The sequence below is a fragment of the Pleurodeles waltl genome, chromosome 4_2, assembly GCF_031143425.1.
Source record: "Pleurodeles waltl isolate 20211129_DDA chromosome 4_2, aPleWal1.hap1.20221129, whole genome shotgun sequence".
Taxonomy (NCBI): Eukaryota; Metazoa; Chordata; class Amphibia; order Caudata; family Salamandridae; genus Pleurodeles; species Pleurodeles waltl.
Window position 1 is genome coordinate 543,887,578 of NC_090443.1, and position 14,031 is coordinate 543,901,608.

Below are 14,031 nucleotides of genomic sequence, written 5' to 3' on the forward strand. Positions count from 1 at the left end.
CCAAAAACACTGATATTTACCAGTAAGAGTTCAGCAACCTAACCCTGCACACCTGCCATACACTGCTTATAACCTCACATATTACATCACTCATGACATATTCAATGACATCATTGATAACATCACTGAAGACATTTCGAATGACATCATTGATGCAAATATATATAGTTATATTCACTGAAAAAAACAAAGGTTACAGGAATGCTATAGTTAGGAAATGGAATTAAAAAACATAGAAATTCACTTAAAAACACAAAGGTTACAGGGACGTTATAGTTAGGCTCATACTTTAAATGTACCAAACCATAGAAATTCACCTGCTATAGTTAGAGTTATCTCAAGTAACTATAACTCATGTCTTAAGGTAACTGTAACTTGTGCCTCCAACTCTGCCTTTAAGCCCCAGGGAGGTCGTGGTCCCCGGGGTTACGATGGGGGGCGGGGAGGAGGGGGAATGCCCCCACCCCACATTTGATTGATTTCAATGTGTGCCCCTGAGAGGTGGTGGTCCCCGGGGCTGTGGGAGTGTGCTGCGTGCCACCCCACATTTTATTAGAATGAGTGGCCCAGGGAAGAGGGGGTCCCCAGGGCTTCAGGAGGCCACACAGCCCCCACATTTGATTTGGGTACGTGCCTCAGAGAGGTTTATAGTCGCACAGATTTCACATTTTATTGACAATGTAGACCCCTGTCCTGTACACTGAACACCTACACAGAGTGAACGCTACACACTGAACACCTACTCACAGAGTGAACCCTATCTGAAATGGAGTTTGTGTATCTACTCTACTAGTACAGTTCCAAACTGCAGAGGCATAGCAGTTCCTGCACAGTGTAAGGGTCTGATTTAGATATTGTCGGCTGGGTTACTCCAGCACAACAGTGACGGATATCCTGTCAGTCAAAATCTAAATCCCATTATTTCCCATGGGATTTATGTATCGGCAGATGGGATATCCGTCACCATTGTAACGGAATAACCCACCTGCCAATGTCTAAATGAGGTACTATGGGCCTGATTTAGATCTTGGCAGAGGGGAATACTCCATCACAAACATGACGGATATCCCATCTGCTGTATTACGTTCCCAATATATGCTATGGAGATTGTAATATGGTGGACAAGATATCTGTCACATTTGTGACTGAGGGCTCCACCCACTGAGATCTAAATCAGACCCTTAGTTTGCATTAGATTTCACTCAGCAATAATGCCCTGTTTGTACATACTACAGATTCCCTAGTTAAAGTATCAAAAGAACACTTCCTGAGCACTTCACAAACTAAAGTATACAAAGGCTTCAAATAAATCAGAAGAACACTCAACATTAGCAAGCATTATGATCACTAATGCACACAGTTCTTACAAAATCACTATATACATGTGGTCACTCAACAACTTTCAATCAAAAGTGTGAACATACACAAGAATATTATTAAAGAAATTACAAGCAAAATACACAGTGATGGGCACTCCCTGGGGGCACTCTACTTCATATGCACACTGGTATGCAAGCTCTGTGAATTTAAAGTCAAGGACAAAATAAGCAAACACCCATTCATTGAACCTCAAGGGGTCTTGTGAGTACACACTTAGTGGAGCATGCATGCTCTTTACAAGACTCCAACAATGATAATGCATTTGTCCTTCATATTACTAAAGACTTTAACACCAGTGCTGCACACATTATCAAAGTATAATTGTCTTCCACCAGATTTAGTGATCCTAAGACATAGATGAGAGGTCCATTGAGGGCACTAGGAATGTGTTAAAAAATAATGCATTCAGTTAAGCAGTTTAATACGACTATAATATGCCTGATGACATGTAAGGAAAGGGGGCTAGGAAATCTAAATAAATAAAACTGCTCTATTGAATCAGTAGGGCTGTCAGAACCCTGTCCCAAAACATGAAATTCAACTAACAATTCAATATTTTGCAGCCAGAACAGTGCGCTCTCTTACACATCAATGTGTCTCCTATCAAGAGTTTACTTGTCGAAACTATTTGAAAAACCACCACCAGCATCAGTAACCCGAACTATGTGTCAGAAGCTGATATGCACCTTCTCATATGTGCATGGCCAGCTGGTAAGACATAGAGGATACCCACTTCACCAAAGAGGCTAAGGGAGATGTTAATTTACACTGTGCTAAAATAAGAAATTGTTAGTAATCTTTGTTGGTGGCAGCCTGAAATGAATATTCAGTGAGTGTCCTGGTAATAGTTACAATGTGACCCATCATTTCAGCTTTCGCCCAAACTGCTCTAGACATCAACATTATGGTTTGCTATTAATTTGTTGGTAGGACTGGTGCTTTTTCATGAGGTGAAAAAAACAGGATTATTGTACTCTATATTTGTGCATTAAATAACTGATGAATTCAACCAGCTCAGGACCAGCTTCAAGAGTATCACAAATACTATGTAATAGAACTTTGCCCAATGGTGCAATAATACATATATGTGATACAATTTGTGTTGTGGTGGCAAAGGGGAGTCGCTGCGGGTGGGGTAGGAATGAAAAGCATGCTTGTACTAAAATAATGCCATTGCTTTTTTACCAGAGATAGCTTTTCCTGGAAGGGTCCTGGTCGCCTATCCAAACACGCTGGCTGGAACAACTCCTGAGGTGTAAGAGGGCTCAGGGATGGGAATCCACTCCTGCAAAGAAATTGAAGGGATGTTATGGAACTAAAGAACAAGTTACTTACCTTCAGAAAAGCTCTTTGTGATGGATACTCTATCTAACTGCAGAATATTCACCTTTAAAATATCCCTGGGCACAAGACTGGATCCAGAATTGTTTTCAGCAGCACTCTTGCACACAACTCGGTGGTGCCATGCCACTCTGCAGTGGCTTGATTCTACCCTGGAAGTGATGAAGTGGAGCTGCATATAAGTGCTACCGCTGTGCAGCAACTTCAGATTGTTGTTTGACTGTTTAAACACCCCCATAGATGAAGAGCACAAAACAAATGTCTTTACCAGTTTCCAGATCTCTAATTTGGTACTTTTTAAATGGTAAAAAGAGACCACTCAACAGAATGGGGAGATAGGAGGGCAGTGAGGAGTCTGCAGTTAGACACAGCTTGCACCAAAAAGAGTTACAGACGGTAAGCAACTTGCTCTTCTGATGGATATGTCTAACCACAGTTTCTCCCCTTTAAAATAGTTATCAACACACTACCTTCCAAAGGAGGAGGGTCTGTGGAGTGGGCTCAAACTAAAAAGCCCTGCAGAACCGAATCGGCAAAATGCCCTTTCCTTCAGCTCTGGCTGTCACGGCAGTATTGCTGTGTGAAGTATGCTCTGACACCCATGTCACAGGCTAATAGATGTCAACGACGGCCACTCCACATGCCAGCCCAGTGATAGTAGAGTTCGCCATGCTGGAATGGACCCTTATTCTTTCCGAAGGCTGGCTTTTTGGCTAATGCATAGCACAGCTTCAATGCAGGGGACTATACACCTCAAAAGAGTACTTTTCTGAACCACATTAACTTTCATTGCCAAGAGAATCCCACAAAAAGCTCATTGTCCACCCAATGGCCTCAGGTGCAATCGAACAAGCTGATGGATTTTCTCCTCCTCTTTTGACGGGTCAGGTGGGTTAAAGAACATTGGGAGGGTGATTGGTTGCTCAATGTGAAAATGTGTCACCACTTTTGGAAAAAAGGCTGTCTTGATCTGGTGCTCCAGTTTTTCTGGAAAAAAGGTGGTGTGAGGGGTTGCATAGCTAGCCAGAGCCTCCTTTATACAATGAGCTGAAATGATCACAATAAGGTAAACAGCCTTCAAAGTCAGACCCAATGAGCCGCTGTGTGGAGGAAGTTCCACTGTGGCATCATAAACCATTTGGGACGGCACATGTATGTCAAACCTTCAATAAACCACATCATAACAGGTGATTTAAAAAAAGGATGGTTGGTCCGGCTAACACAAAGATGGCCGAAAGGGCTGTGAAATACCCTTTATTAGTGCCCAGTGCAAGATCCTATAGGGCCAAACTCCAAATAAACAACTCAATATCCAACAGGTTTGCTTGTAATGGGGTCTGTGTTTTGGACTCCACACCAGGCCACAAATTTGTCCTAGCACCTAGCACAAATGGTCTTTATAGAGGGATGCATGGCTGCCACCATGACATCAACAATCTCAGCTGGCAGATCGAATGCAGTTAACTACAATCTTTATGCATGGAGGTGTAGATTGTGCAGATTCAGGTGCAAAAGATTTTGCTGCAACAGAACTCCTGAAGCTGCAGCCTTTTAGGAGAAAAGATGGTTATGTCAAGGCATTAAAGGTCCCACCCTCTCCTGGGCCCAGTCTTAAGCCATGAGGATAATTTAGGCCCAGTAGTTCTGGATCTTCTTCAGAGCTCAGGGCAGGAAAGTAAGAGGTGGAAAGGCATACAGGAGCTCCACTCTAGCTTTAATTAGTCATCTTAGGAGAGCTTTCTTGGGAACTCAAACAAGCAAAAGTTGTGACACTGTGTGTTCACAGTGGTGGCAAAAAGATCCAGCCATAGTTCTCCAGACTTTCGCAAGAAGCACTGTACCTGCCCTCGGTGTGCATCCCTCATTTGTGATTCACTGGGCCTAACCAGCTGAGATCGTTCGGCCTGACGTTTAAAGATCCTGCCAGTTGGTTCCCGATCAGGGAGATGCCCTGATGCTTCAGTCAACTCAAGAGGCACAGAGTGTCTTGGCATAGGTACCAGGACTCCACACTTCCCTGCATGTAGCTGTCCCACAAATGGGGTGGTGATGTCTAAGAGAACCTGCACCAGCAACATTTTGATGGATGGCAGGAAGGGGAACATCCTTTTTTATGACTTTTTTTTTCCGAAAGTCGTGGTTAACAAAAGCGCAACAACGCTTTTTTTAACCACGACTCCGGTTTTTTGTGCCTTAACTACGTATGTTCTGAACAACGAACATGCGTGGTTAAGGCACAAAGAAGTGAGTTGGCGAAGTTAAGTGGTGGGTTTAGGTTTTGGGGAGGAGGTGGGGTGTCAGGGGGTTTTAGGTTTTGGGGTGGGGTTGGGGGGGTGGGGCGTTTTTGGTTTTGGGGAGTGGGTGGGGGGTCAGGGGGTTTTAGGGTGGGGTTGGGGGGGTGGGGCGTTTTTGGTTTTGGGGAGTGGGTGGGGGGTCAGGGGGTTTTAGGTTTTGGGGTGGGGTTGGGGGGTGGGGCGTTTTTGGTTTTGGGGAGTGGGTGGGGGTCAGGGGGTTTTAGGGTGGGGTTGGGGGGGTAGGGCGTTTTTGGTTTTGGGGAGTGGGTGGGGGCTCAGAGGGTTTTAGGTTTTGGGGTGGGGTTGGGGGGGTGGGGTGAGGGATGTAGGGTGAATGGTGCCTATTGCTAATGATTTTATCAGGAATGCCTTTACAACAAAATATCGTTGTTAAGGCATTCGTGGTAAAATCATTAGTAGTAGCAACAAGGTCGGTGTTCCGACCTCGTTGTTAAGGCAGTAGTTGTTTTTGAAGTTGTTGTTTCGTCGTACAGTCTGGCAGGAAGGCTTTCAGCACTAGGCAAATGGACACAGCTTCAAAAGATTCACATAGAGCCAGATTTCCACTGGAGCTTGGATCCCTTTGATCTGCACCTTCCTCAGTTAACCTCCCCAACCCAGCAGTGACACATCTGCCACTACCATCAGTCCTGGGTGGGCAAGGGAGAGGGACCTGCTGCTGGTCCACTTAAGGTACAGCAGCCATTACTGCAGATCGTGTGCTGTGTCCCCAGAAACCTGAATGGAATCCAACTTTTTTTTTTTGGTGCTGGGCTCACTGAGGCTTCAGATTCCACACCAGAGCCTGCATATGACACCTAGTGTAGTTAACAAGCAGGATGCAGGAGTCTAATAGGCCAAGGAGCCTCAGTACCACTCTAACCAAGACCAAAGACAAAGGCTGAAACATTGGCATTGTAGCCTGAATATCCTAGACTCATTGTAAAGGAGGGAAGGTCCTGAATTGCACTGTATCCAAGACAGCATCTATGAAATGAACCCTCTGAAGGAGTTAGGTGCAACTTCAGCACGCTGATCGAGAACCATAAAAAAGTCAGAAGGGTCACCGTTGTCTGATGGTAGCCCCTGACTGAATGTGGTGGGCCTGCTTTCAACACCCAGTTGTTGTGGAGGCAGGGGAAATCTGTTGCTCCTAAACTCTGAAGGTGGCGGCGAACACCGCAATCACTTTTGTGAAAACCAGAGGTGCACTAGTGAGGTGGAAGGGAAGCACAGCAAACTGAAAAAACTCTTGGCCTACTCTGAACTGCAGGTAAAATGTGTGACTGCAGGAAAGGTTTATGAAACTATGGGGTATATTTACAAGCCCCTAGGGCCATCAGTGCATTACTTATTGTGATGCTCTGGTGATGTTGTGCACTACCCCATATTTACAAGGTGGTGCTAAGCCACTTTTTGTAGCTTAACTCCACCTTGTAAATATGGGCCTGTCCAATGCAGCTTTCTGCGGCAGAGGGGCGTGCAATGGGTGTTGCTGTGGGTGTTCAACCGCAACACCCATTGCGTTTGATGCTGCCCCAGATTTACAGGGAATCATAAATCTGAGGCAGTGCCAAAATTAACGCCACCCCACGGGTAGGGTTAGCATGGTGCAAAAAGGAGAAATACTTTTATTTCTCCTCGCTTTTGCTTTTTCCATGTGTGCTGCATTCAGCAGCACACAAAGAAAACGCAAAATGCTGTGAATGATTGTTTATGTGCAGGAAGGTGTTTCTTCCCGCACCTAAACAATCATTCAATATTGATGATTTGCTACTTCTATGTGTGCTGCGCTCTGCAGCACACATAGAAGAGCCAAATCGCAATTGTAGATTGCTTACGTGCAGGAAGGAACACCTTCCTGCACATAAACAATCATTCCCATCAATGCAGACGGCCTTGCACTTTGGTGCAAGGGTGCCTACGTTGGCGCTGGCAGCTACATTTAGCAGCAGTGCTAGGGAAACACAGGGGTGTGCCATATTGTTGTAAATATGGAGCATCCCTGCGTTTCAGAACTGACACAGTGCAGCGCAGGCAATTTTAGCACGGGTCTGCACCAGTTCCTTGTAGGCCACCATTGTAGGGCCCCATTCCAGTACGGCCAGATGATGAGACAGCATGAGCATTTGAATCTGTCCTTCCACAGGGCATTCAGAGGGCAAAGATCTAAATGAGCACATTGGATGTAGTTCTTCAGCAGAATAAAATAAGGAAAAGTTACTCAACTGAAATCCTAGTTCTCTTCCAGAGGAATCCTCATCAAAGCTATAAGCACTGATTAGTCCCACCCACGCACGGGAATCCCAGAACACTTAAACTGACTCTACATATATGTATATCGAACTTTGTTTAATGGTCCCTTCCATATATGTTTGCAGCCTAAAGAAAGGCCAAAAATGGCCAGGTCATTGAATTTTAATTTTAGAAAAAGAAGCTAATTACATAACAATGCGTCACTGATGACAATCTTTCATCAACCTTTTTTTTTTTTAAAGAAAAGGGAAGAGAATGTGTGACATGGTTAGCCAATGGGCTGCAATGAAAAGCATAGGAGAGTAAAATGTTGATGGATTTGGAAAGAATGAGGGAAAAAATATATTTGGTAATATGGAAATCGGAAACCACCTTAGGAAGGCAAGTGAGGTGTGTTCTCATTATCACTCTATCACTCTATTACTATGAAACACTGTCAATGGTTCAGTAGCGCACAGAGCCTCAATCTCACTAACTCTGTGCTCACAGATGATAGCAACTATAAAAGCTGCCTTCCATGTAAGATGTTGTTAAGAGGTTTTTTGAATGAGTTCAAATGGGATTCTCATTAATTTAGATAGAAACAATGTTAAGCTCCCAAGGAGGAGAAGGGGGTTTAACAAATGGGAATGTGTTTATAATACCTTCTAAAAATTCTTTAATCACAGACATTCTCAACAAGATTGTTTGTTGATGAAGAGTTCCTATAGGCAGTTATAGCCGCAAGATGTACTTTAATAGAAGACAATTGTAAATCAGACCTTGCCAGATGAAGTAGGTATGGTATCAGTACGTGTCAAACAAACAAAGGAGGTCATTCCGACCGGCCCAGCGGGAAAGCCCCTTCAACAATGTGGCATAGGCAGTGCAGGGGCCCCCAGGGGCCCCACGACACCCGTTCCCGCCATCCTGTTCCTGGCGGTATTTACCGCCAGGACCAGGATGGCGGGAAGGGGGTCGGAATCCCCATGGCGGTGCTGCAAGCAGCGCCGCCATGGCGGATTCCTTGGGCCAGGGGTAAACCGGCGGGAAACCGCCGGTTGCCCTTTTCTGACCGCGGAATGGCCCTGGAAGCAACGCCAGCCTGTTGGCGGTGCTTCCGCGGTCCCCGGCCCTGGCGGTCATGGACCGCCAGGGTCGGAATGACCCCCAAAGTCTCTTCCACTTAAAGGCATACAGTTTTCTAGTGATAGGTGGTGTGGCTTCTCATAGAATGTTGTTCACACAATCTTGTGGAAGATCTAGATGACCATATTGCAGGAATTTAGGAGTTCAGTGATGGAAGGTTAGGGTGCAAGTACTTGTCTGCCCGGCAACTCTCATGTAGTCACTCTGACAGGTGAAAGAGGTACGTGAACCACCACTAACTAGGCCATTCTGGAGCTATCACTATCATCCTGGTTTTAGATCGGTAAAAATAATCACAACTGTTGGTATGAGGGGAACTGGTGGAAATGCATAAAGAAATTTCTTTGACCAGTCTATCAAAAGGGCATTTCTCCTCTACCCTGGCTGGTAAAAGCTGGAGACATAATTTTGGCATTTTTTTGTATCAGCAAACAAGTCTATTTCAGAATATACCCATTCTTGGAAAACTTCTGCCACAATGTTGTCGTTTAGCATTCTATGTTGCGCTTCTGGTTTAAGACCTGTTAGTCTGAGCCACAAACTTCTCATAGCGCAAAAAACAGTTTGGTTTGAGACCAGCATACCCTCGTTGATGACCTTTTGAAAGACTTGTCTGTCCTTTATAGGGAGCTTGTCTACAAACCTCTGAAGGGAGTCCCAAAGAGATCAATCATATCTCCCTAAAAGTGCATTAGCACTCACTGCTTTCATTGAGGAAACTGATGTTCCACACATTCTTCTTCCCAGAGAGTCTATTTTCTTAATCTCTTTGTCTGAAGGTATGGATGAAGAAGGCACTACTGTGTGTGACTTCCTTGCTGCAGCCACATTTACTGAGTTTAGTGGAGGGTCTGACCTGAGAAATAGAGGGTCTTGGTCAGGAGGCTTATATTTCTTCAAGAGCCTAGATGGAGCAGATTTTATTGATGCAGGAGTTAGATATCAGTGCATTGCAGGCTCAAGAAGATCAGGAACTAGAAGAAAGAGAGGTGTTGGTAATATTTTCTGATGTAGTGTTTCAAAGATGACTGATGTAGATGGAGTAGGATCAGGCATAGGAATGTTTATCTTGGCTGCACATCTTACTAAAGCCTTGTTAAATGTTGATACATCAACTGGTGATAGCCTTTCTGAAGGTGTGTTTAAAAGAGTTTGGAGAGTAATCTCTGAATTTCTTGAGGTAGTTGTGGATGATGGAGATCACATCCTCTGTCGAGATCGTGACCACCTGCTAGGTCTTCTACTTGACCTTCTTGATCTAGATTAAGAAGATGGGCATCTTTCTTTAGATCTTCTTCAAAATCTACGCCTTGATGTAGCTTTTGAACAATGTGTATTTGAGAACTGTGTACTTGCACGTTCCCATTATCTTGTGTGAACAGAAGGTGATGTAAGGGAGGTCCTAAGTGAGATAGAGCTTAGGGATGGTACAGACCTGGAGAGGAGTCAGGTTGTGTTGCTACCCCTGGTGAAGGTGTAACTGATTGTACAATTTTAAGAGTATGTTTGTTTGAGAATAGTCTAAGCCTGGAGTGGCAGGTCTCGCTGAACAAAGTTCTTGTAAGCATCTTGGAGAAAGTTGTACAGGTGGTGACAGAGATCTTGCTCTAGAGGTCACTCTTGTCAATGTCAACTTTGGTAGTTTTGACATCTACAATGGTGGTCTTGACATCCACAAAGGTGGCTTCGGCATCAACAGAGGTAGTCTGGGTATCAACAGAGATGCCTTTGGTGTTGAGGGAGGTGGTTTCTACATCAGAGGAGGTAACTTTGACATAAACAACTATATTCTTGATGTTAATGATGGTGTTGTCAATGTCTACATGGTTTTTACCGATGACTGTCTTGGTTCCTTCACTGTTGAGTGTCTCTACAGTGTACCTGATGATGACTAGCAGGTAGGAAGGTCACCAGCCTTCGATGTTATACCCCTCAACATCACCTTTTATGACACTGATTAGGAGCAATGTCTTTATCTCTGATGTATTCTCTCCTTTGAACCATACCAGGGGAGTCCTTGGTGAGGGACCAAGAAGCTCTGCAAGAAGACTTGACCTTCTCCATGGCTTCTATAAGATCTAGCAGCATATTCAAGTTCCTTTCTTTGCTGCAAATCCATGTAGTCTGATTTTCTGTCTAGCCTTTAAAGTTCTTCTTGAGAAGGATTGATAAAGTACAGGATTCAGGTGAATGATCATAGGAAAACACAAAATAAACAGTATGTGTGGATCTGACTGTCCCTTCTTTTAACCACAAGAAGGGCACTTCACAAAAGTGAAAGAATTTTCAACAGAAAAAAATAATTTAATTGTCAAACGATGCAGAGTGAAACTATAAATATATGATTTTGGAAAGATTTCCAGCAGATTTTGGCCAACAAACGCAGAGCTCATTGCTTCAGGAGTCTGTTTTCAAGAGCTAGAAAAATGAAGTGACCTGTCACCTGTGAGGCATGATGGGATGCAGGGTGTAATGTGACATTCTTAAAGGTACTGTGCCAGTTTTGTCTCATATGCTTTGCACTCCAGCCTATTGGCTAACCATATCACACGTTCCCTTTATAAAAAAAAAAAAAAAAGATTTTTTTAAAGATCTTCCATAGTATTGGCTTATTTTTTTAAATGAAAAGTCAACAAAATATTCCCAGTGTTAGCCTTAGTTAGGCTTTAACATATATGTAAGGTACAAATGTACAAAGTTTGGTACACATACATGTATAATTTTTTTAAGTGCTCCAGGATCACTTGCGCATGGGCAGAACTATTCAGTGTTTATGACTATTGATGAGGATTCCCTGGAAGAGAACAGAAGTAAAAACTTGTCCCTCAAACATCTTGCAGAAAGATGGCAAGGTGTTTCTGTGAAAGCTGCTCTGATGTGGGAGGAAACTGCAATGTGTTTGAAAGAAATGGAAGGGCACAGCTTTGCTTAACGATCATTAGGACCCATCTGTCAGCTGTGATGCATTACCACTCTAGGAGAATGTGGTCCTGCTTCTGGGAGAAAAGGATCCTGCCTCTTACAGGACGGGTATGTGCACTAAGGACAAAATAAAGTGCCAAAATAAAGTGCCTTGGCAGATGATGCCTCAGGGGAAGGGGACTAGGAAGATCAGTGACCTTGGTGACCTGGACGGTGTCAGGCTGATTTCTGGCCATGAAAGGACTAGGGTGACTGCTGTGGGGTGGTTGGTCATGTCGCTGCCAGTATACTAACTCCTTAAAGTAGCCTCAGAAAGCCTGAAACTGGATTTAGCTAACCTGAAGATTTCAACTGCAAAGAAGACCTGGCTCTGGACTGACCTCGAGAGTGGGACCAGTTCTGTGGCTTCTTTTGATGTTTGGTGACATATAGCTTCACTTCACAGTCTCAGCTCACCTTGGGTGCATGAGGGCACACTCGTCGCACAGCTTAAACTCAGTTCCATTACTAACTTCTGTTTCCGATGGTCACAGCATTGTGTTTATCCTTCAGTTTTATAGGGGACAATGTCCTGTGCACACTTGATTCAAATTGGAAAATTGTCGATAACCAACAAATAGAGGAGCCGAGCTCCGGAACTGCATTCGAAGGCGTGGAATGAAAGAATTTGACATTAGGATGTAGGTATGTTGCTTATATGCAGCTCTGCTCTGTCACTTCTGGGATTGAAAAAAGTCAACACAGAGCTGCATGGCCCCACCAAAAGGCATGTGGGAGCACTGCTGGGATAATCTCTAGATCCAATCTGGTGCCTGGGGATATTCTGATGGTGAGGAATCTGTGGTTGGAAGCTTCCATCAGAAAGTGACCATGCTTTTCAGGAGTGCAGACAGCAGACAAGATCATGACATTGTGAGAGTAATTTTTTAAAACTAAGGGGCAGATTTAAGAAAAGTTTCACTGCACCTAGTGCAGCACCTCTTCCCTTGCACCCCTTAGCGCCCCCCTACCACCACCTTGTGTGTGCCATATTTAAAATACAGTGCACCATGGTGCAGGGTAGGGGGCAATAGCATCATTTTTGTTTTTTACGCTATTTATGCCCTCTGCAGGAGTAGCACCAAAATGTTGGTGCTACTTCTGCAGAGTAAATAGAGGCCCCTTATAGATAATGTAGGCACCCTTTTAATGCCTGCTCGGAGCAGGCGTTATAAGTGCCAAAGAAAATGAAGTAAGGAAATCTCTTAGATTTCCTTACGACATTTTTTGGCCCCTCTAACAAGGAAATGCCCCCCTTGGCGTAAGGATTCACAAAGTGGTGCAATGCATGCATTGTGCCACTTTGTAAATATGGCGTAGGGAAAATGCCGCCTTAGCTTAAAAACAAATGACACTATGGTGACGCTAGGGGCTCTTAAATATGCCCCTAATTCTCCCCTAATTCTCACAGGGCCTGATTTAGAGTTTAGTGGATGGGTTACTCCATCACAAACATGATGGATATTCTGTCCACCATATTATGATTTCCATAGGATATAATGAAATCCTAATATTGCAGACAGGATATCTGTCACGTCTGTGACAGAGTAACCTCATGCGCCAAACTCTAAATCAGGCCCATAGTCCTGTATTAGTTCAATTACGGAGTGCCATGTACCAATGTGATCAACCACCATGCCAGTATAGAAAAGCTAACCTAGTAAGCGGAAATGTCCTCAAAGTGATGTTGATGTGGCATCTAGTACAGAAGGTTCAGAAAGAAAACAAGCTTTATAATGGGCCCATTCTGTATTTCTACACCTCATTTATGGGCAGGAATGGGTTTTCTGTTATTTTATGTTCATGTGACAACATAAACTGCAAACAGCATGTGTTTCATTGCCATGCACTAACACAAACTGCTATGGCAGTATGAATAGTTGAAATTTTTCTCTAACTTCATGGATAAAAAAGAATCAGGTCTCCAAGTGTTCATGAAAGGTGGTCATTTTTGTAGGACCATATCATGATCATTATACCTACATGTATGTACCGTGCCTTCACATCACTGTTACCTCAACCTCATAGGCATGTAGGAGAATGCATGTGTCGATGAGAAGGGTTATGGTTGGTGAAGCTTAAGCATGAGCAGGAATATTATGTTGGGAGTATTGCAGAGTTGCTTCAGTTCTATTCCTGAGGAGTGTAGAAGCATAACATAAGCATTGCATTTGGTGCATTCCACATAGAGAGGCGGTGTGCAGATGTTATTGCATAGTTGTGGGGAGTGGTCCGGTACCTAGTGAGCTGTGTGTGCTTGAGGAGTGGGCTGTATGGGGGCTAAGTACTGTGCTTGAGAATCAGAGATGTGTTTCTTTTGTGACACTGTAAGTAGTATGCACGGTTAACATGGAAGGAGTATGGCATGGAAATCTGAGTATTTAGCAGCAGTTTACTTATTTGACCATTTATGGATGGAATACAGGAGTACAGGAGCTGAATCCTTTGATGGACATTCATCCATAGCAGTTAGTCTAAGAGGCTATTCGGCCTGATGTGGAATTACAAAAGACTAGCTGTGACTTCACTGGTTTCTCCATATGGAAATTGAAATGCTTGAAGAATGGAAGCACCAAATGTCTCAGGTGCACAGCTAAAGGCATGTCTTCAATCCTCTAACAAAGGTGAGGCGGTCACAAATGTTCCTTATCTAGATTGTGGCTTCAAACCT

General features: G+C 43.9%; 1 protein-coding gene across 1 annotated transcript in view; it reads right to left on the bottom strand.

Annotated features, from left to right (window-relative positions):
• CACNA1E (calcium voltage-gated channel subunit alpha1 E) overlaps positions 1-14,031 on the bottom strand; it is a 1,379,194-nt gene that overhangs the window by 91,603 nt on the left and 1,273,560 nt on the right. The window contains exon 44 of the mRNA XM_069233198.1: positions 2,566-2,665. Coding sequence (XP_069089299.1) covers positions 2,566-2,665 — 100 coding nt within the window. The remainder of the gene's footprint in view (positions 1-2,565; positions 2,666-14,031) is intronic.